This window comes from Equus caballus, chromosome 2 (assembly GCF_041296265.1).
Source record: "Equus caballus isolate H_3958 breed thoroughbred chromosome 2, TB-T2T, whole genome shotgun sequence".
Taxonomy (NCBI): domain Eukaryota; kingdom Metazoa; phylum Chordata; class Mammalia; order Perissodactyla; family Equidae; genus Equus; species Equus caballus.
Genome location: NC_091685.1, coordinates 34383631 through 34404021, shown reverse-complemented (window position 1 = coordinate 34404021; position 20391 = coordinate 34383631). Strand labels below are relative to the sequence as shown.

Here is a 20391-nt window from a genome sequence, read left to right as displayed (position 1 = left end):
GTAAGCACTATGTACACGGGCAATACTCAGTAAGTGGTAGCTATTATTATTCTTTATTATAATCAGCAGCAGCAGCAGCTCTGCTCCTGCTACAGGAAATCCTTTCCCGGGATAATTCATTCTTATCACCAGGCCCAGTCCCCACCCACAGTGCACGCTGATTCAGCGTTTATTCACCTTGCTCTGTTACAGTTACATCCAGGGCGACCATGTAGCACAACTTCAGGGGGCGCCCTTCACATGATGTCTATGTGATTGATGCCCCTACAGTTGTGCAGTGCGCAGCCTGCATGGCTGTATGTGGCAGATCGGATTGGGTCTCCCAAGGGTAGAGAGAGTAAGCTGCTTGCTCCCCACCTGCGCCTGCTCTGCAGGTGCGTCAGTGGTGCCCGTGGGCTGGCGGGCAGCCCTGGAGTGGACGGAAGAGCAGGGGGAGGGCAGCAGGGGGGCCTCAGGCCTGAGAGCCCCCGGGCCTCCTGATGGACAGCCTGACCCACCGCCGTGACCTGGAGACAGCAGGCCCGGGCCTGGTGGCATCCTGGGGCTCTAAACTGGGCTGGTTGGCTTTGCGGGCTCTGGTCTTGCTTCCGGGGGAGGGGACGCTGTCTCCCTACAATTCCCCCTCCTTTCCAGGCCCTTCCTTTCAATGCCAATGCCTTCAACTTAGGAAAGGCTGCGGTGGAACTCTTCAGGGCTCACGTGGCAACCTGATGGAGGGGTAAGGGAGCGCCGCATACAGAAATCTGGAAGACGGCTCAGGCCCCCTTTTGGGGTCAGTCCAGCCCGGGGCAGGAACCCTGGGTCTCGCTGGCACAGTCGGGGCAGCCCAGTGGGTTGGGGCCCACACTGTGGCTGCAGGTTTGGGTGCTCCCCACGGGCCTGGCAGCAACAGCAGAGGCAGCCCTCTCAGGTTGGTCCAGCTCTGTTGGCACCTGGGCGTGGCTGGGGTCAGCGCATGTGGCCACTTTGGAGGTGTCTCCGGGTGCAGGACCCCTGGTTTGCCCGTCCTGGGGGGCCGTCTTGTCTGAGGAGGCGGCGGCTGCTGCCTGGCGAGGTTCCTCTGGGGGCAGGCTGCCCGGGGCCAGCGAGAGCCCCTTTTCGTCCCACCCGGGCTTGGTGGGGATGCCCACAGCCTTCAGGATGACGTCCATCTGCCTGGCATAGTCCAAGTGGCCGCTGACCTGCAGGAGGACAGTGAGTGAGGGCCACAGGGGCTGGGCAGAGCCTGGCCCTCCCCAGGGCCCCAAGCTGAGCTCCTGGGCCTCACCCTCTCCCCACCAACCCCAATGCCATGACTCCAGCTCTCAGCGACCCTGCAATCCAGAGTGGGATGGGCAGCGTCTAGGGTCAAGGCTGCTCTAGAATCCGTTAAATAAAGACGGAGGCAGCTTCTCTACTAATCTGGTCCTCCGCGGGCAGGGGGGGCTCTCCTGATAGATGGGAAGGTGGAGAGGAAGTTCTCATCCTCTGCCTGCAGCTTCAGGTTACATCTGCTGCACACCCGCTCCGGGACCCCGGGCAGGCCCTTTTCTCCCTCCGACCTCTACTCGCCTCAGCTGTAAGATGGGGACGATAAGAGCAGCTACACAGGGGGCTGCTGTGAGGACTCCCTCAAATTGAAAAGAGAGTTATGGTACAGGCTGCAAGGAAGTTTCTACGATTTACGCTTCCCCTTTTCTCTTAGTCATAAGACTCCAGTTTATAGCTGGGTACATCTCAGCCTCCCTTGCAGCTAAGTGCAGCATCGTGACAAGTTCCGGCCAATGAGATGAAGAGTGGTGTTATGTGGTGCTCCTTGGAAGTCTCTTTAAAAGAGGGAGTGCTCTTCTTTTCCCCCTATTTCCTCTTTCCTGCTGGCTGGAATTCAGACATGATGGCCAGAGCTTCAGCTGCCATCTTGGGCCATGAGTCAGTCCACCAAGAATGGCAGAGCAGCAAGACAGAGGGAATTTTGGCTCCTGAAGACTGTGGAGCCACCACGCCAGCCCTGAACTGCCTATTCTAGACGTTTCTTACATGACAGCATCAAGTCGTGTGTGTTTAAGCCATTTCAGCTGGGCCTCTCTTATAAGGATCTGAATCTTCACTAAGACAAGGACCAAGAACTCGGAAGTGCCCACTCCCTTCCTCAGAGAATAGAGACACCCCCACTTTGGGCGGGAGGGTGTCAGTGAATGCAGAGCACGGGTGTGACCGGAATGCCCGATGCCTAACTGTGACGATGGACAATGCCGTACACACAGCATCCCTAACACATCGTGGAAAATGGACTTTTTGCTTTTTAAGATTGGCACCTGAGCTAACATTCATTACTCATCTTTTTTTTTCCTCCCTAAAGCCCCCCAGTACATAGTTGTATATTCTAGTTGTGGGTCCTTCTGTTTGTGGCATGTGGGCACCACCTCAGTGTGGCCTGATGAACAGTGCCATCTCCGCACCCAGAATCTGAACTGGTGAAACCCGGGGCCACCAAAGTGGAACGCGTGAACCCAACCACTCAGCTATGGGGCCGGCCCTGGGAAATGCACTTATCAGACACCCTCCTTTGACAGGTGTTGGCTGCTAACTGTACATAAAGAAATTGAGCCACAGAGAGGTAAGGTGACTTGCCCAAGGTTGCACAGCTAAAAAGTGTCAGAGCTGGGATTTGAATCCAGGCCTGTTCTCTTCAATCCGTTGGGGAGGGCAGACTTTAAAAATCATTCTCATTTTATAGATGAGGAAAGTGAAGCCCAGAGAGGGTGGTGGTTTGCTTAATGACACACAGCGCGTGAAGAGCAAAGCCATCTGCTGCGTGCTTGAGGTGCTGCATGTGGAGGCTGCTCAGCTCAGATTTGCTCCCTGAAATGCAGCCCCGTGCTCTCCCCAGCCAGTCGAGGGGGCCTGTGTTAGTGCGAAAGGCGAGCATGAGAGAGAACATTCCTTCAAGGCTCAAGAGGGAGGTTTTTGTTAAAAGATGACAGGCAAACGCTGCTGGGAATCTTGGGAAACAACAAAGGCTGGCTGGTAACATCTGCATTTCCGTTTGAATCAAAGATCACAGCGGGTTATTCAAATGGTTTTTCAAGACAACAAGAAGACAATTCCCGGTACTGTTCTGCTATTTTCTCATAACCAGAACCTGCCTACTTCTTGTCCTTTTGTTATAAATGACTTTAAAGTGTGAAAATACACACATGTACACACCTAAGGGGCTTCTCATATCCCTGGGCTCAGAGTGGAGGGTGGGGTGGGGCAGTGTCCTTGCACAGAGGGTGGACATGAGCGGCTGCAGGGCACTAGAAAGATCCCAACGCTGGGGTCAGAGAGATGGGGGTTCCAGCCTCGGCTTCGTCTCTTCCTAGTCACTGTGCGAGTCTTTACAACGTCCTGAATGCTAACTTCCCCCTCTGTGCAATGAGGATCAAGACACCTTCCTTGAGCGTCTGCTACAAGGAGCTCAGGGCTTGGCACTCTGTAGACACTCCGTAACATGCTCCCTCTGACTATTAAGTTCCATATGTGACCCAAACCCTTTTATCTTAGACATTACCCAAATCAAGTTAGTGATACCCACTTCATGGGGTCAGTGGGAAGAAATAATACATATAAACCACAAGGCACAGTGCCTGGCACATACTAGGTGCTGCATAAATATGAGTTCCTTTACTTTAATTTCCTTGGAAGGGGGGATAGAAAGTGGGGAGTTAGCTGGGCTGATGCATTAGAGAGCCCGAGATGGCTGCTGAAGCTCCAACCATCATGTCTGAATTCCAGCCAGCAGAAACCTAGATCCACAGGGATAGAGAAGAATTGCCTCCCTATACCTTTTTGATGTTGGTGAAGGGCTGGTCCCAGGGCTGGGTGGAGGCAGACAGGCCAGGAAGGAAGGGAGGTGTTTGTGGCTACCAGCTACGGCAAATTCCAGATGGAAATTCCACCATGTTGCTGTCCTAGAAGGCACAGCTCCGGCCCTCCTCGGTTACCAGTGGGGCCAGGTCTCAGCCAACCCTGGTCCCTGAGCTGCCATTCTGCAAAGACCCAGGGGGAGAACTCGCAGGCAGAGGGATGGCGAGCAGGGTGAGGTGGGCGGGAGAAGAACCTCTTCTCGGCAGTGGAAAGTTCTGGCGTGGCTGGTGCTGGATACAGATTTCAGCCCATGTCCACCTCTCTGGCGGTCTTGACTGAATCCGGCCATGTGCCCGGATACACGCTGGATATCCCTGTGCTGAGCGGCCTTCCTTGACCTTTCCACACCGCTCGGGACCCTCCCTGGGGCTCCCCAGTGACAGCATTCACTACACCCCCGTCTTCACCTGCCCTCTCGTCCACGTTCTCTGATAGACTTCGAGCTCGGGGGCGCAGGGACCGTTTCTAACTCGCCTCTGCTCCCCGTGGCTGGCCCTGCACGTCACGAGTGCTCAGCGCTACAGGACGCACGCGCTCTGGACGGGCCTCAGCCCTTCCTGTTTCCTGCCTTGCAGGACACCTTGACTCACCCAAACGGAGGCGGCTGCCACCGCCGTGGTCTGCCCAACAACCCTTTTGAGTTCCTTCACCTCTTGAGCCTCAGTTTCCTCATCTGTAAAACGGGGCCGATAAAGACACCTGCACACGTGGCTGGCTGTGAGGACGCAGTGAGATGACAATGTAACCGGCTCACCGGCCAGAGTTGGAGGTCACTGAGCGGGAGCCACAGAGACGCGTGAGCTCAGGTGGCTGAGCCTGGGTGCTGAGGCCGGTTCCCCGGGTCCATCCTGCTCTGCCACTCACACGCAGCCTCAGTGTCCACATCTGTACAACGGGGTTGTCACTCCCGCCTCCTGGGACCGCTCTGAGCCTCAGAGGACATCAGGTAGAGCAGTGCCCGCCACACGTTGCTACTGCTGTTGTTATTATTATCATTATTGTCTATTCTGTGCCACGCCCTGTGCTAAGTTCTAGAAGGCAGCTGGCATTTCCTTTGGGACGTGAAGAGTCTTGCCCTGGGCTGGGTCTCTGCTCCTGAGAAGCCTCGTGAGGGGGCGCCTGGGGTGGCTGACTCCCCGCCGCCTGCAACCCCGTCCCCACACAGGGACTGAGAGGCAGCAGGCGGCCTGGCCTTCGTCTGCTTTCACCCACGGGTCCGCCCCCGCTCCCTCCCGGCTGTCCTGAGATCAAGGCCACCGTGGACCTCGACCTCGTTCGGGTGGGCAGCTGACGCTGGATGACTCACGAAGGGCCCCGCCAGGTCACAGCAGCAGGGGGAGCGCAGAGCCCTCGGCCTCTGCTCCGAGCGAGCCAGCACAGGCAGCCAGTGCCCCCAAGGCAGCAACGGGAACCCTCCCAGCCGCTGCTCCTACAGCGGGAGGTTCCCGGGGAAACAGGAGGGCAGCACGGAAGCAACGCTAATCGCCTCTAGTTACCCGGCAGAGGAAGGCGCTGCTTTCTGTGAGGCGCTCCTAACGTGACAAAGAGCTATTATTAGGCAAGAGCTGGGAAGCTGCCATGCAGGAGTCTGAGGAGGGAGCGACGTCTGTGCAGGTCCTGAGGCGGAAGACTGGAAGGTGGCGCAGAAGCAGGAAAGGAGGGAACTAGCCTTAAATGAGGGCCAGACGCGCTGCCCTGGCAGGCAGGTGATTTCCCCCACTTCACAGATGAAGAGACTGAGGCACAGAGAAGTTAAGCAACTGGCCCAAGGCCACAAAGCCAGTATACAGGTGGCAGAGCCCGGCTTCTAAGCCAGGCCTCTCTGGTGCTAAAGGCTGTGCTTTTCCCACTGTATCCATTCAGGGGCTTCTTGGGGCAAACTGGATCTTGCGAGGGCTCTGTGGCATTTAAAGGGAATTTTCATTTAAAACAAACTTTCAGCTGTTCCTTTGACTGTTGATTCTTCTGGCCGATGAGGGAGACTCTTGGGGTGGAGAGGCACAAAGTGACTTCTCCCCTTCCCCGCTCAGGTACAGAGACCCTCAGAGAGGACAGAGACCCCTGGCCACGGGTCAGGAGGCACTGCTGTGAGTCCTGTGGTTTCCTGGTCTTGTACCCGGCTTCCCCGGCTCCCTCGGGGTGGTGGACAGCACAGGCTCTGGACCTGGTTTCCGTCTGTGTCCAGATCCGTGACTCTCCGGCTATGGGAGCCCATTCTCTCAAGTCTCAGCTTTCCAGTCTGTGACCGGGGATGCCTAATACCTCCCATACGGTCGTTGTGAGGTTTACACCCTATGGAGCAGCGTAGCAGGGGTGAAGATGACCCAGAAATCCTCCTGTGGCTCCAGGGGGAGAAGCACCCGTGTGTCCTGGGAGGAGTCCTCAGCCAGGAGCGGTCGGCGTCATCTGTGGGCGAGTCCAGAAGCTCCTCTTGCTTTTGGGCCAACACCAGCCCCCGAGCCGCCAGCTGGGAAGGCACGGCTGCTGCCTTTGTGTTCCTCTGGTGGGTGCGGACTGTGCGCTGGGGTCCTGGGGTCTGGGGGAGGGAAGATATCAGCGAGGACGAGTTGGCCCCAGCAACATGGTGATATGGCCGAGGGCAGCAGTGCCTGATAAAGTTTCGGTATTAGGTTTTCGTGCCGGAATTCCCCGATGCTGCGCTCAACACTCAGTCCAGTTTCAACAAAGACGAGCCCGGCGTCAGCTGTGCTGGGGGCGGAGGTGAGGGCGGGGTTGGGGGTCGAGGTGCTGCGGCTGGTCGGGGTCGTTGGGGCAGGCTGCTGGGGAAGCTGAAGGGAAAAGCCGGAGTCCTCCAGAGTGCCCCCCAACCCAGGGATTTTTGGATGCCCAGGGCGGGGGCTGGTTGTTTGCTTGTGGACGGGATGGTGCGGCTAGGTGAAAGGACCGTCATGGAACTGGGGAAACTGATTACGCTCGGGAAGTGCTTGGCACTTGATAAATGGCAGCCGACGATGTCATCATTGCAAACCAAAGTTCTTGTTCTCACAGCCCCCTGGACCACAAGGATTTTTGCTGGCTGAGGTCTGCTGGTGGATGTAACTGTAGCTCACTGCCCTCACCCTCTGGGTAGCGGGCACCTCTCCTGTTTCTCACATCCACCAGAACAAGGGCGATGCCACTGGCTTCAGTCCTGGATTTGAGTCCTGCTCTGCCACGTTCCTGCTGTGTGACCCTGGGCAAGTCCCTTAGCCTCTCTTGACCCCCCGGGTCCTCATCTGTACAATGGGGACACTGGTGCTGCAAAAGGCTCAGGGCAGAGCTGGGCACGGAGTGCGTGTCCATACATGAAGCTGTTACCTCCCTATGATGCGCAGGTGGCAGGTGGACGGGGTCCCTTCAGGCCCGAAATGAGGATCTAGAAACTCTACCCAGGCTGTGCGGCTGCCCAGGCGGCCCCTCCCACTCCACACCCAGCAGGAATTCTTTTTAACCGTCTGCACCTGTGGCCCAGCCTAGTCTTAGATATAAGGATCCTTGGGGAGTATGTTTACAAGGCAGACTTGCAGCCTTTGCTCCGAGACACTGATTTAGAAGGTCTGGGCAGTGGGGCCCTCGTATCTGCATTTTAAATAAACTCTCCAGGTGACTCCAAGGCGGGGGGCCCTGGAACACCCTTTCCCTGCTGTGCATCCCACAGTTTCACAGCCCGGCAAGCAGGTGCATCCGCTGTGGTCCAGCCTGAATCCCTCCACCTGTGTCCTCTGGCGGCTCTGAAGACTTCCGGGGAACAGGCTGTCCTGGCTTGTGATCTGGGGTGGGGGGCAGTGGGAGGAGGAGTGGGGAGTGGGGGAAGAGCAGAGGGAGGGCAGGAATGGAGCAGGGGAGGCTGGGCTCTAGAGGTTCAAATCCAGGATGGCTACTAAGGGCTGGTTGTGTGGTGGGAACTTTCTAAGCCTCGGTTTCCTGATCTGTGAAGCGGGGACAATGACGGCTGCCCCAGAGACTGCGTGAGGATGAGAGATGACGTGTGTAAAGGGCCTGGTACAAAGCCCAGCACAGAGATGGTGCCTGTAAATAGGGGTTACCTCGTCCCAAGCAAATTCTTATGACCTCCCTCCTCCGGGGCAGAATGAGCTGAGGCCGGGGTCCCGGGGCTGGAGGAATGCGGCGCCCCCGCTGGCACACAGAGAGCCCTCGGAGGGACAGGGGATACTCACGACGGAGGACAGGTCCACGTTCTCCACCCTCCTGTCCTGCAGCAGCACGGGCTGCAGGCCGGCGACATGGAGCTGCGCCGAGGACGTGCGGTACACGAAGCTCAGCAGCCAATCGCCCCTGCGGACGGAGCGGGGGACGGGCGTGAAAAGGGGCGACGCCAGCCTCGGCTCGCCGAGCACAGGGATGGGCCCCGCCTGGCCCTGGGGAAGTCTGCTGGGACCGGAGCTTCTGCGGGAATCCAGGGCCCTGGCTGCACCCATGGGTGACACGGTGGGAGCAGCAGCTGACACTCTGGAGCACCGCCCGGGGCCACGGTAGCTCCAGGAGGGTGGCCTGCTTTGTTCCCTGCTGGGTCCCGGAGCTGAGGACAGTGCCCGGCGGCCACGGATGCGTATGGGTTGAATGAGGACACCGGTGCAGTCTCGACAAGTCAGGAGAGCTGCCCTCAGCTCGGGGGTGGGGTGGGGTAGGGGGGTTCCCAGTTCCCCAGGGTGGCTGCTCCAGGGCTCCCTGGGAAAAGACGGAAAGGCAGCAGGGGGTCCTCCTGGAGGAGAGGACCACGGGGAGCTGGGGGCCACCATGCTCTGGGGTCCAGAGCCCCTTCCGTCTGTGATCTGGAGGGACGCGGCCCAGCCTGCAGGTCTCCCTGCCCTCAGCGATCTTGGAGGAGGCAAGGGTGACCACCGAGCAGGGCACCACCCCAGAACACTCCTCCACTTCCATGGGCACTGTTGTGAACCCCCCCAAGCCCCCCTCCCACCAAACATCCCTCTGCACTGTGGAGAGAAAATACCCCTGGACCCTCTTCAGGGGCGACGGCCACTGTCCACGGAAGACGCGGTCTGGGGGCCCACGAGACAGCTTCCCTCTCGAAACCCCGAACTCCGCCCTGGGGTTGAGTGGCCCTCGCCACTCAGCAGGTCCTGTCCCCACTCTGCATCCAGGACTGAAATCCAGCTCAGCACACCTGATCGTCTTTTTTTTAGATCAACTCCGACTCCGGTTTGTGTGGCAACTTGAGTCCATTATGTTTGTGCGCTTGTTTGAAAGAAGGGCTCCCCCCCTACCCCACTCCACGTTGGGGAGGACAGGCTGAGAGTGAGGAGTCCCCGCCTGCCTATGTGAGCTGCTGCGTGACCACAGGCAAGGCCCCAAGCTGGCTGGGCCCGGGGTGTGGGCATGCTCTCCAGGCTCCCTGTGTGGTTGCCACCCCGGAAGCCCCTGGAAGGATGGGGGCCCAGAGTTCAGGGGCCCCTATAGACCCTCCTGCTGTGAACCAGACTGAGTCCATCAGCTCCTGGTCCTTCTCCACGATCATCCGCCCAGTCCCTCAAGCCAACACCAGTAAGGAGTGCGGTGTCTTAGGCGCCCCGTCCCCTGTGCCAGCTCACTAGAGTCCCGCTGGTCCTTCCCACCTCCTCGTCCCGTCTGCTCCAGGCCTCAGGTCAGGGATCCCCAGGCCCTGGACGAACGCGATGGCCGCCTCCCCGCTCCCCCTGCTCCTGGCCTCACCTCTCTTGAGCCACTGGGGCCTTCCTGCAATGCCCGTCTTGCCAGTGCCCTCCCCTCTTAGAAGCTGACCATGATCCCCCATGGCCTACAGGCTTTCTCTTCTAGAAAATTCCGAACTCTCCCCAGAGAGCAATGCTTGCAAGTCCCAGTGATGCTTACTGAGGGCCCAAGCAGCCCTGTCTCTAAGCGCGAGGGCCGAGGGGAGAAGGGGGTTAACCCAGGTGGCTTTGGTGAACTAACCACAGACACTGGGTGGGAGGTGTCCGCACGCGTTTCTGGTGTGGACAGCTACAAACAAGCAGTTGGCTTCATTCCTCCCCGATGACTTCTGTCACAGTTAGGACAACGCTCTACTTCAATGTGAACTGACTTGTTTACACACGTTTAGGGACAGAACAGGAACCTATGTTAGAAGGTTCCGGATCCCCTAAACTGTGCCGACCCACCCACAGGGCCTTCGGTGGCGTTCCAGCCCTTCCGCATTTGCCTCTGCCTCTCACCTGGGGTGGCCCATGAGCCCACACTCGGGACCACACAGAGCCAGGTTCAAGTCCTGCCTTGTCACTTACTAGCTGTGTGACCTTGGGTAAGTTGCTTGACTGCTCTGTGCCTCAGTTGCTTCACTGTCTTACCTCTCAGGGTGGGCGGGGGCATACACTGAGATGGCACACCATGTACACATGCTCACACGTGAGTGCTCAGGAAGCATTGGGCACGACTATACCCCAGCCTCCGTGTGTGTGTGGCCTCTCCTGCAGGGCCTGCTCTTCCAGTCTCTGATGGGCTCCTGTCCATCTTTCAAAATTCAGCTTGGACCTCATCTCCCCGGGGGAGTGCCTGGAGCCCCTCCTGATATTATGCATCCTTTGCCCCTCCTGTGCCTGCATAGGCTCCTTCTGTGACGTTCGTCATGTGTCCTCCGTGTGTCCGTTCCTGGGTCTTTTTCCTTTTCTAGGCAGAGAGCTCCTTGAGGGCAGGGCTGCGCCTCAGCCCTGGATCCTGGCCCCTGAGCTGCATCAGGAGCTGCCTGGCGTGGGGCACGCGCTGATGCACAATTCCATCACTGAAGCCTTCAGTCACCACCACGTGGCCGTCCAAGGGCGTGCCTTGGCTACTCACAGGCCCGAAGCTATTGTGGGCGGGGGGGTCCTCCTGGTCCTTCCACCATCATCCTCTCCCCACACGGTACCTGGAGCAGAGACCACGAGAGTCCCCAGGGGCCTCAGAATGAAACCCTCTCACTGCGGAGTGGGACAGCCCTGCCTGAGTTCACATCCTGGCTCTGCTGTGTGACCCCGGTGAGGCACTTGACCCTCTCTGAGCTTCAGTTTCCTCACAGTACAATATGGAGCAGTACCACTCGCCCTGGCTAGCTTCCAGGGCGTTCGTGAGAGCCCATCAGTGACCAGGTTTGCAAAGAGCTTTACTAACGTGCATTATGAATTTATAAGCATACACAGTTCGGGAGTCCCGGCCTGAAGCTCCCCCCTCACTCCACCCCCGTGTTTAAGTGAGTTTACAGAGACTAAAACGCCTTTGGGGGCCAAGAATATGAATTCCTGCTTGGTGCTTGATTTAAGCAAGAAACTACAGTTATTCTTTTGGTCTGGACATGCCTCCCCTCTTCTCCTCCTCCTCTCTCTCCAGAGAGATGGCTCAAGGTCTCACAAAATAACTGAGAACCGAGCTGCTCGGGCTCAGGCTCTCCACAGCACCGAGGGGTTAATAAGAGTTTGCTGCTTTCACACCGCACACACGCCATTTTCATTCTTTCCCTTTGCTGTTCATGAAAAGCACCAAAAAGTCATGTGCGATGTGACCATGCCCAGTGATAACAATTACAGCCGCTGGTGTCCGCCGGGCACCTGCTCAGGGCCGGCCCTTCTCCTACAGCATCGTATTTAAGCTTCCCAGGACCCCTGGGCAGGAGGCACTATTATTCCCATTTTACAGGTGGGAATCCTGAGACTCTGAGCTGTTCGGCCAAAGTCAGCCAATAGGTAAATGGCAGAGCCAAGAGTTTAACCGAGGGCTATCTGCCATCAAAGTTTTGTCCATTCTTTTTCTTTTCTTGTTTTTAAAACTATCCATACTTTGAAAAAGTCAAATTAAAAGTCTCTTTTATGCCTTACTTCCAGTCCCTGTCCACTCCCGAGGGGTGGCCGCTGTCCCAGCTTCTTAGGGTCCTTCTGGACCCTCCTGTGCCTTAATAGACAGATAGACACATATATGCACACACAGAAATTTCTTCCCTCATAAATGGGATCATAGTAGGTACTGTTACACTTGCTTTTTTCCCCTTAACCATTCCCCTATTTATGGCCATTTAGGTTGTTTTAAATTTTTAGTTATAAATGAAGCTCCATGATCCCCTTTGTACACCCACCTCTATGCATGAGTATCTAGTACAGCAGGATCACGGAAGCCAGAATTTGTGGGATCAGAAAATTGGCACATTAAAAATTTTGATAGAGGGGCTGGCCCAATGGCACAGCGGTTAAGTCTGCGTGCTCCACCTTGGCAGCCCAGGGTTTCCTGGTTCGAATCCTGGGTGCGAACCTATGCACCACTTGTCAAGCCATGCGTGGCAGGCACCCCACATATAAAGTAGAAGAAGACGGGCACTCAGGGCCCGTCTTTTTCGGCAAAAAGAGGAGGATTGGCAGTGGATGTTAACTCAGAGCTAATCTTCCTCAAAAAAAAAAAAAAATTGATAGATATTGCCAATTGTTCTCCAAAAAGGATTTACTGAATTCAACTGCCACCAACAGTGTATGAATAACAGTGCTCATTGCTTCACATCTTCACCAACACTGGATGTTATTCATGTTTCCGATGTTTGATAATCTTGTGGGTGATAAATAGTATCTTACTGATTTTAGTCTGCATTTATTTCATTATTGATGAGGTTGGGCATCTTTTAAAAAGTTTATTGATTGTATTTATTCTGTGAGTTTATGTAGATATCCTTTGGCCATTTTTGTATTAGCTTGTTTTTTCTTAATGATTTGCATGGGTTCTTTACATATTATGGCTCTGTGTCTTTTGTTTCTTTGTTCTTTCTACCATATCCTGATTCTAAGCACTCAGTTTAGAGTGTGAGTGATAGAGCCAAGCTGATGGGCTGAGCTCCTGTGTCCTGGTTAAGGCCCACTATCCATGGCTAAAAACTATCTTTAGCTCCGAGCTGCACAGCTGTGGCTGTGGGCTACATCATCAAAATGATAAAGACTTTCCAAATCTGTTCCGTTCAGTTTTGGGTCCTACTTAGGATGGTTGGGCTTAGATAAAAATTAAAGTTAACTGGCCTCCTGACTTAACCTCTCTGAGCCTCAGTTTCCTCACTTGTAAAATGGGATTAAAAATACTAACACTGGAGCTGACCCCGGGACCAAGTGGTTGAGTTCACACACTCCGCTTCAGGGACCCAGGGTTTCCCTGGTTCGGATCCCGGGTGCAGACATGGCACCGCTCGTCAGGCCACGCTGAGGTGGCGTCCCACGTGCCACAACTAGAAGGACCCACAACTAAAACATACAACTATGTACTTGGGGGATTTGGGGAGAAGCAGCAGGAAAAAAAAAAAAAAAGAAGATTGGCAACAGTTGTTAGCTCAGGTGCCAATCTTTAAAAAACAAAAACAAAAACAAACCTAACGCCATAGGGTTTTGGGGAGGATTAAAGGAGATAATGACAAGAAAGACAGGGCCTGGTGGGTGGTTAGAGTCCAAGACTTACATCCTCCTCTCCCTCTGTTGCTGCGTTATCGCGCTTTTAGTTTTTGTTCGTAATTGTCTATTTCCACAAGTGTCCTGAGCCCCTCTCCTCCTGCCCCTCTCCGTATTCCCGTGCCCAGCGTGAGGTCTCGGACACAGCAGCTGGATGAGCTGAGCTGCCCCTGGCCTCAGGCTGGAGCCTCTTCCGCCTCCCTCCTCAGAATGGGGAATCCAGCGCTCTTCTCTTTTTCTCGCGCCTTGCCCTTCAGGTGACCTCGCCGTCCCTCGGCTCGGCTGGAGCTGGCGATCCGCTGGCTCTCGCTGCAGCTCTCCTTTCTCCGGGTCCTTGTGCTGCTTCTCCAGGCGCCTGCTGGACCCCACGTTCACAACCCAGTGACTCGGCCGCTGCCCCGACAATCCTGCCTCCTCCTCCTTCTTGTTATTCTTAAGTCGTGTTCATGGAGCCCGACAACTAGTCACCAACCTCACTGTTTCCTAAACTCCAAACGCGTCCTTCGGATGTGGGCTTAGGATGTCACCTCCTCGTCGGTCCCCTGCGCTTTTGTGTCTATGATCGCGAACTGTGGGTCCCTTATCCCAAATCCTCAGGGGCCTGTTGTGTTTCAGAATTCAGAATAATGTTTTGGATTTTAGGAAGGTAAGCCAGCTTGCAGCCCGCATATCACATGACACCCCTGCGAGGTGTGGGGTGGTGTCCCCGAGTCACAGCCCTCAGTCAGTGGGAGGAGTAACGCCTGAAATCTCTCTCAGCAGCGCAGGGTGAGCTCGTCACTCAGTGAGTTTGCCCCACACCCGGGGAGAAGCCTTTGGTTTCAGAACCTCTGGATTTTGGTGTCGAGACAAGCTTCTGTGTACCAGACTGGAGCTGCCTGTTTTCCTGACTATTGTTCTCGCGGGACACCAGGTTCCACAGGGCTGGGGCTTGCTCCCTATTGTAGCCCCTGCACGGTGCCCGGCACGAGGTTGGCGCTCAAAGTTTGTTGAATGAATATGCCAAGTGATTGACGATGATGATGATGGTGATAAATAGTTACATCGTCTGTCATTCACAGAGCACGTTCGTTCCATGTGCAACTCTGTAACTATCATCACAACCCTGGGAGGAGTTATGACTATTATCCCTCCTTTACTGATGGGGAAACTGAGGCCAGCACTAAGACCCAGGTCTTGTGATTCTAAGTCGTGTGCTCTTAAACACTGCCACCCCATCCTTCACGTCCTTTGCAGGCTGAAGGGCCTGGGCTTCCCGGGTCAGAACACCTGGCCCGCGCTTTCTCCTCAGAGGGCCGGTGCCCCACTGGTCCCTGGGATCCTTCAGGACAGGGGCCAGGCCTCAAGCGTCTGTGTCCCCAGTAGAGGTCCTGGGGCACACCAGGTGCTCAGTAAGTGTTGTCGCCTCTCCACTGGCATGAGGTTTGGACTCACCTGCAGTAGCCGTTGATGATCCTCCCGGACACCACCTTCCGGAAAGGCTCCCAGTGCTTGGCATCTCCTTCCACGGGCGCGCCCAGCAGGACAACATCCTCGATGATCCCTTGGCAATCTGTGAGAGATGCCAGAGAAGGCCGTCAGCGTCCCTGGACACACTGGGTCCTGGGAGAGACTCTCCAACAGCGGTGGAGGAGATGGATGTCACACATGTGCATGTGCACACACGCTCATGCCCACACACGTGCAAACACACATGCTCATGCAGACACACACAGTGATGGGGGCTTCCACTCACTGAGCTCCAGGCTGAGGGTCAAGCCCCTTGTGTGCCTGACCTATTCCTGCAAGGTACCATTATCCCCATTTGAGAGTTAAGGAAAACCAAAGACGTTTTCAAGATCACATGGCTAGTAAGTGACACAGCCCAAGTTGGGACCCAGGTCGATTTCCGCCATCCATGAAGCTCACAACTGGCCATGGACTCAGTGGGACATCTTCCTTTAGAAGGGACTGACAGCCCCTGGATCGTCACATGTGCCAGGCGGCAGCCACTGCCCCCTTCCTGGGCAACAGTCCCCTGGGGCCCATGCAGAGTGGTGGGAAGGTGGGCGTCGGGGGGGTGGGTCTCAGGATGGGGAGTGCACACATCAGCTGCGCTAACGGCTGGGAGGTAGTTCAGACCAGGGCTGTTCAAGTGCGGTCCATGGACCAGGGCTGGCCCCGGGACTGTTCATTCTGTAAGTACAGGAACAGAGAGGAAGCGTTTCATTGATCTCCTGTAGACAGGAAACCAACAGTTGATAGACGGGCGTGCCATAGACCAACGAGAGGTGTGCGTGCACCCCTCGCTCTCGCTCTCTACCCACTTACTCTGCTGTATTATTCTTGCCATGTACCACTTGTTACGTCTGCCTCCTCCTCTAACACGCAGGCTCAATGATGGCGGGGACACTAGCTGCCTTATTCACAGCTGAATGGGCCTCGGACCGTGTCTGGCAGATACTTGGTGCTCAATACAGAACTGAATGAATGAATGAGTAAACAGCCTGCCGTCCCTCAGGAAGGCCTGTGTATGTGCTTTGTGATTGCAAAGTCCTGGGTTCAAATCCCTGCTTAGCGACTTCTGAGCTACGGGACTTGAGCCAAGTCACTGACCTTCTCTGATACTGACCTTGAGGCTCTTTATGAGGATGAAGTCACAGCGCGGGAAAAAACTGAGCACAGTGAATGCACCGTGGAGTTAGTGTCCCCCCGCCCTGCCCTGCGCCCCCGCCTCCCCAGCGTGGCTCTTTCTTAGGAGTCTGAGTCCCTGACGTCTTGGGAAGCTGCCTGCTTAGTGTCTTTCCTGGAGAATGGCCCCAGAGGGACAGCTCTGCCCAGCTTTGCCGCTCTCTTGCTGAGAGACAAAGGACAGGTGGCCTCCTCTCTCTGGGCTCTGGTTTCTAACCAGAGCACATCTGTTTTCTGCTTGCTCTTCCAACTCAGAGTTAATCTGTATAAAGGCTCCAGGCTAATGAGAGTTTGGGAACCCCTGTAGTAACAAGCAATCTGAGCGCTCCTCTGGCTCTGACGTTAAAAGATTCTGCAGCACAGCATTCTGATTTCACTCCTTTTGCTTCCAGGGAGATGATAATCTGGCAGAAGATTGGTGGTTTGTGCTGACTCGCAAGGATGACTCAGATACCCCTCGAAATAAGGGCCATTTCAGGTGCTTATGTTGCTGGCAAGGCTGTAGAGAACGAGGTTTTATTCTAACCCCTTCCCTTGGTAGATGGGGAAACTGAGCCTCAGAGAGGATGGGACATGCCCAGCATCACACAGGTGCTGAGAATACAGCTGGGACCAGAACCCAGACTGCACGGAAGGCTGCCAGGGCCCGGGGGCCGTGCCCTCTGCTGTCTGCAGTGACAACACAGAGCACAGTGATCGCATGTGGTTATCATTGCTCCCACGGTGCCAAATGGTTGTGGACCGAGCTTGGCAGCTGTCCCTGGGGCCGCCACTCAGGGCACCTGCTCTGCCCCACAGAATCTCACTGAAGAGCAGGGACCCTGCTGACACTGGAGGGCTGGGACCCCTTGTGGCCAGGAGTGGTAATGCAGCATTCCTGATGGGGTTGCCCCTGCAACCGCTAGGATCCTGGAAGTGGCTATAGAATGGGAAAGCTGTTATGAGCGGCAAAAGGGTATTTGCCTGTGACCTTGAACTGACTCGTGGTTGAACCGCATAAAACAGTCCAGAGCGCAGCCAAGTCCAGCCAGGGTGGGCGGAGAGCTGGAAGGACAGTCACACATCTCTGAAGCCTGGCTGGCAGCTGCCTTCCTAAACCTCGTCCCTTTGTCCTCAGATGGTTGCCACACTCAGACGTGCTCCTCTTCTGTTTTCAAGAGGGTTTGCTTGTTGCAAGGCTGCAAACCTGGAGACAAGCCACTGGCAGGCACAGCAGGTGTCAGCTGAGATGTCGGCGAGAATCACTTAAGATCCACTCAAGGTAGAATCCTGTGTGGCAGGTCATCGCCACCTGACTGTTCTTGGGAACAAGAACAATCCAGGAGGAGAAACCTGGGTTAGGAAAACGAAGACGCTACCACTGTGGTAGATGCTGGAAAGGAAAATGTCCAAGTTCGCTGTTTGGTCCCAAACCCTATAATATCAGAAGATTTCAGAAAATCCTCACTCAGGTACCACTTTTAGTGTCAAGCAGGCGCCTTCCAGGGGCACGGACGACCCCTCAGGTCATGATGAGAGTTCAGTGCAGAATGCTCCCACTTCTCAAGAGCAACAAGAGAAGCTGCGATTTAACGCTCATCTAATAGCTCATGAGAGGCCCTCACTGCCTTTCGCCGCAGGGACAACGAATGTTCGCTGAAACGTGTTTGGATTTATTCCTGTGGCCACCATCAACTTTCCTGCTGGTGAATCTTTAAGGTGCTAAGATAGTTTGATCGCTTTATAAATAGTCAGACTTTTAACGTAAAAGAGGGCAGGGGAGCGACACGCACTCAGTCATCTTCAAATTCAGGAGTCACGGATGGGCGCAGCTCTGAGGCTTGGATTTCTCATTTCTTCAACAGTTCTCTGTACGTTATTAATACCCCACTTTTACTGTTAAAGCTGGAGGCCCTTCAGCCCGTAACAACTTTGGCACTGGGGGCCTCCAGACCTCCAGGAGTTAAACAGGACAGGCTGTATAGTCACGGCTTTTCCCCTCCACGTTTAGCCCACTTGCCACTCTCGTGTGCTGTGAGAAACATCTCTTCCCCACACTTTCTTTCCTTCGACCTCTTCTTTTTATTTTTAACAAAGGAGCCAAAGTGATCCTGTGACAGTGCAACTCACGGGCACGAGGTATCTTTCGGGGGTGATGGAAATGTTCTAACGTTGGGTCGTGGTGATGATTGTATAACTCTGTACATTTACTAAAAATCATTGAATTGTACACTTAAAATGGGGAGATTTTGAGGATGTAAATTATACTGCAGGAAAGTCAGATCTTCTCACTCCTGTGCTCAAAACCCTCCCTCTCATGGAGTCAAAGTCAAAGTCACTGCGATGGCCACTGACACCTTACGAGACGTTCCTCCCACCCCCACTCACTCCGCTCCAGCCACGCTGGCCTGACTGTTCCAGAACATTCCAGGCCTTTGCCCTTGCTGATCCCTCCTCTGAATGCTCTTCCCTCAGGCATCCACACGCCTCCCTCCCTCCTTTACCTCTTTGTCTGTCACCACCCCCCAAGGGTAGGCAAATGCCACCTCCCACCCCCACCGGTGCCCCATCTCTTTCCCTGACGTCTTTTTCTCCACAGCACTTCAGACCATTGGACTTACTGACGAGTTGGCTTCTAAAATCTCACGTACCATCTGTTTCCTACCGGCGTGTGAGCTCCCCAACGGCTGAGAGAGCTCTTTTTTGCACTCACCAGTGAGTCCCCAGGGCCTAGAAGGGTGCCTGGCACAGACGCCGTGCTCAGCAAATAGTCGTGGAGTGAATGAAAGCAAGCGGTGAGACTCAGCGGTGTTCGAAGCCTGGTTTTGCCATTGTGTGAACTGAGGTCAGTTATTTAATAACCTGACTCTTCAGCGTCCTCATCTGTAGAATGGAGGTAATATAATAATACTGATGTCTTTCCCAGGGCCGGAGGGAAGTTATGTGTTCAGGGCAGTGTCTGGCTCACGGCTTGATCAGTGGTGTCTGCTCCACTGTTATTCTCACATAAACTATCAATTTGGCAACTAGGTGGAAATGGTGTGTATGAAGCACTGTCTTTGGAGGTGGCCCAGCCATTTACAGTCAACGTATCTGTTTCCAGCCAGCCACTAATTGCAGGCACTATTTTAGGAGTTCAGCGGTGGGGGGATGCGGTGATGACTGGCAGACGGCAGTAGCGAACAGTGGCATCGGTTCCCTTCAGAGCAGAGCCTCTGGAGAGAAGCAGCTGCAGAGCTGTAAACTATGGTTAAGCACTTCCCCATTTACTTAAAAAACATAAAATTGACCATCTTAACCATTTGTAAGTGTACAGTTCACCAGTGTTAAGTAGATTCACGATGTTGCGCAAACATCCTCTCTTACTTTGATCAGTCAGCATTCGGATCTCATAAATCGGTTTATATCTCATCAACGGCTCTTATCATGCTTCCAGAGCATCACAACTAGACTCCTGATACGACACTCGCCACTTGGCAGTCCTCACAGTCTGGAGTTTGTCTTAGCTTTTCAAAAAAACTCAAGGGGCCGGCTCCATGACCGAGTGGTTAAGTTTGCGTGCTCCGCTGCGGCAGCCCAGGGTTCGGATCCTGGGCGCGGACATGGCACCGCTCGTCAGGCCACGTTGAGGTGGGGTCCCACATCCTACAACTAGAAGGATGTGCAACTAAGATATACAACTGTGTACAGGAGGGGTTTGGGGAGATAAAGCAGAAGAAAAAGAAAAGATTGGCAACAGTTGTTAGCCCAGGTGCCAATCTTTGGAAAAAAAAAACAACCAAAAAAAACAACAAAAAACTCCAGAGCTGAGAATGGACAGCTTCTTCACAATAGCAAACATCCATTTACACTATAGCCTTGGTCTTGAAAACTGAATATAAATTGAGTTTTTGTAAAACTAAACATTCTTAAAATGTACCAAGCAGGGCCAGCTCTTTCAAAGAGTCCCATGGAGACTCCTTTTGTACAGAGAGGGGACCCTCTGTCGCTGGGAAGAAACACTCCTGGCTTCATCTTTGCCATTTTGTCTTTCCATACAGTGGGCTTTCCTAAAGAGAGGCAGGCCTGCGCAGAGCTGTGTCCACAGCCTCCTGGAGGAGTTTCACAGAAATCCCATCCAAGGGCTGCAAAGGCAGCATCGCACACTCCCACATGCCTAGCACGTTGTCAATAATGAGATTCTCCTGGGCTGCAGAGACCAAAGGAGCTCAAGTTTGAGGAGCACAAAAGAAGGATGCTCTCCCTCCATGGCAGGGGGTCGTGTGTGCCGTGAGCGATAAGTGAGAGGCGGAGGAGGAAATTATCTCCTGACTGTGCTCCCGAAAACAGACCCGGAGGGAAATGATATGAACTGCGTCTAACACAAACACATCCATTCCAAAGATACACCGCAGGCGCATGATAAACACACAGAGAGAAGTGGCAAAGGGAGAGG

General features: G+C 54.7%; 1 protein-coding gene across 2 annotated transcripts in view; it reads right to left on the bottom strand.

Moving 5' to 3' along the window:
• Positions 1–34: 34 nt before the first annotated feature.
• The window catches only part of TMCO4 (transmembrane and coiled-coil domains 4), a 91076-nt gene continuing 70719 nt past the window's right edge, over positions 35–20391 (bottom strand). The window contains exons 13-15 of one of the 2 annotated variants that reach the window (XM_023635601.2): positions 14742–14859; positions 8067–8184; positions 35–1181 (exon numbers count right to left, since the gene is read on the bottom strand). In XM_023635601.2, the coding sequence (XP_023491369.2) occupies positions 774–1181; positions 8067–8184; positions 14742–14859 (644 nt within the window). In that variant the 3' untranslated portion in view covers positions 35–773. The remainder of the gene's footprint in view (positions 1182–8066; positions 8185–14741; positions 14860–20391) is intronic. The other variant, XM_070252188.1, reaches the window with a different exon arrangement.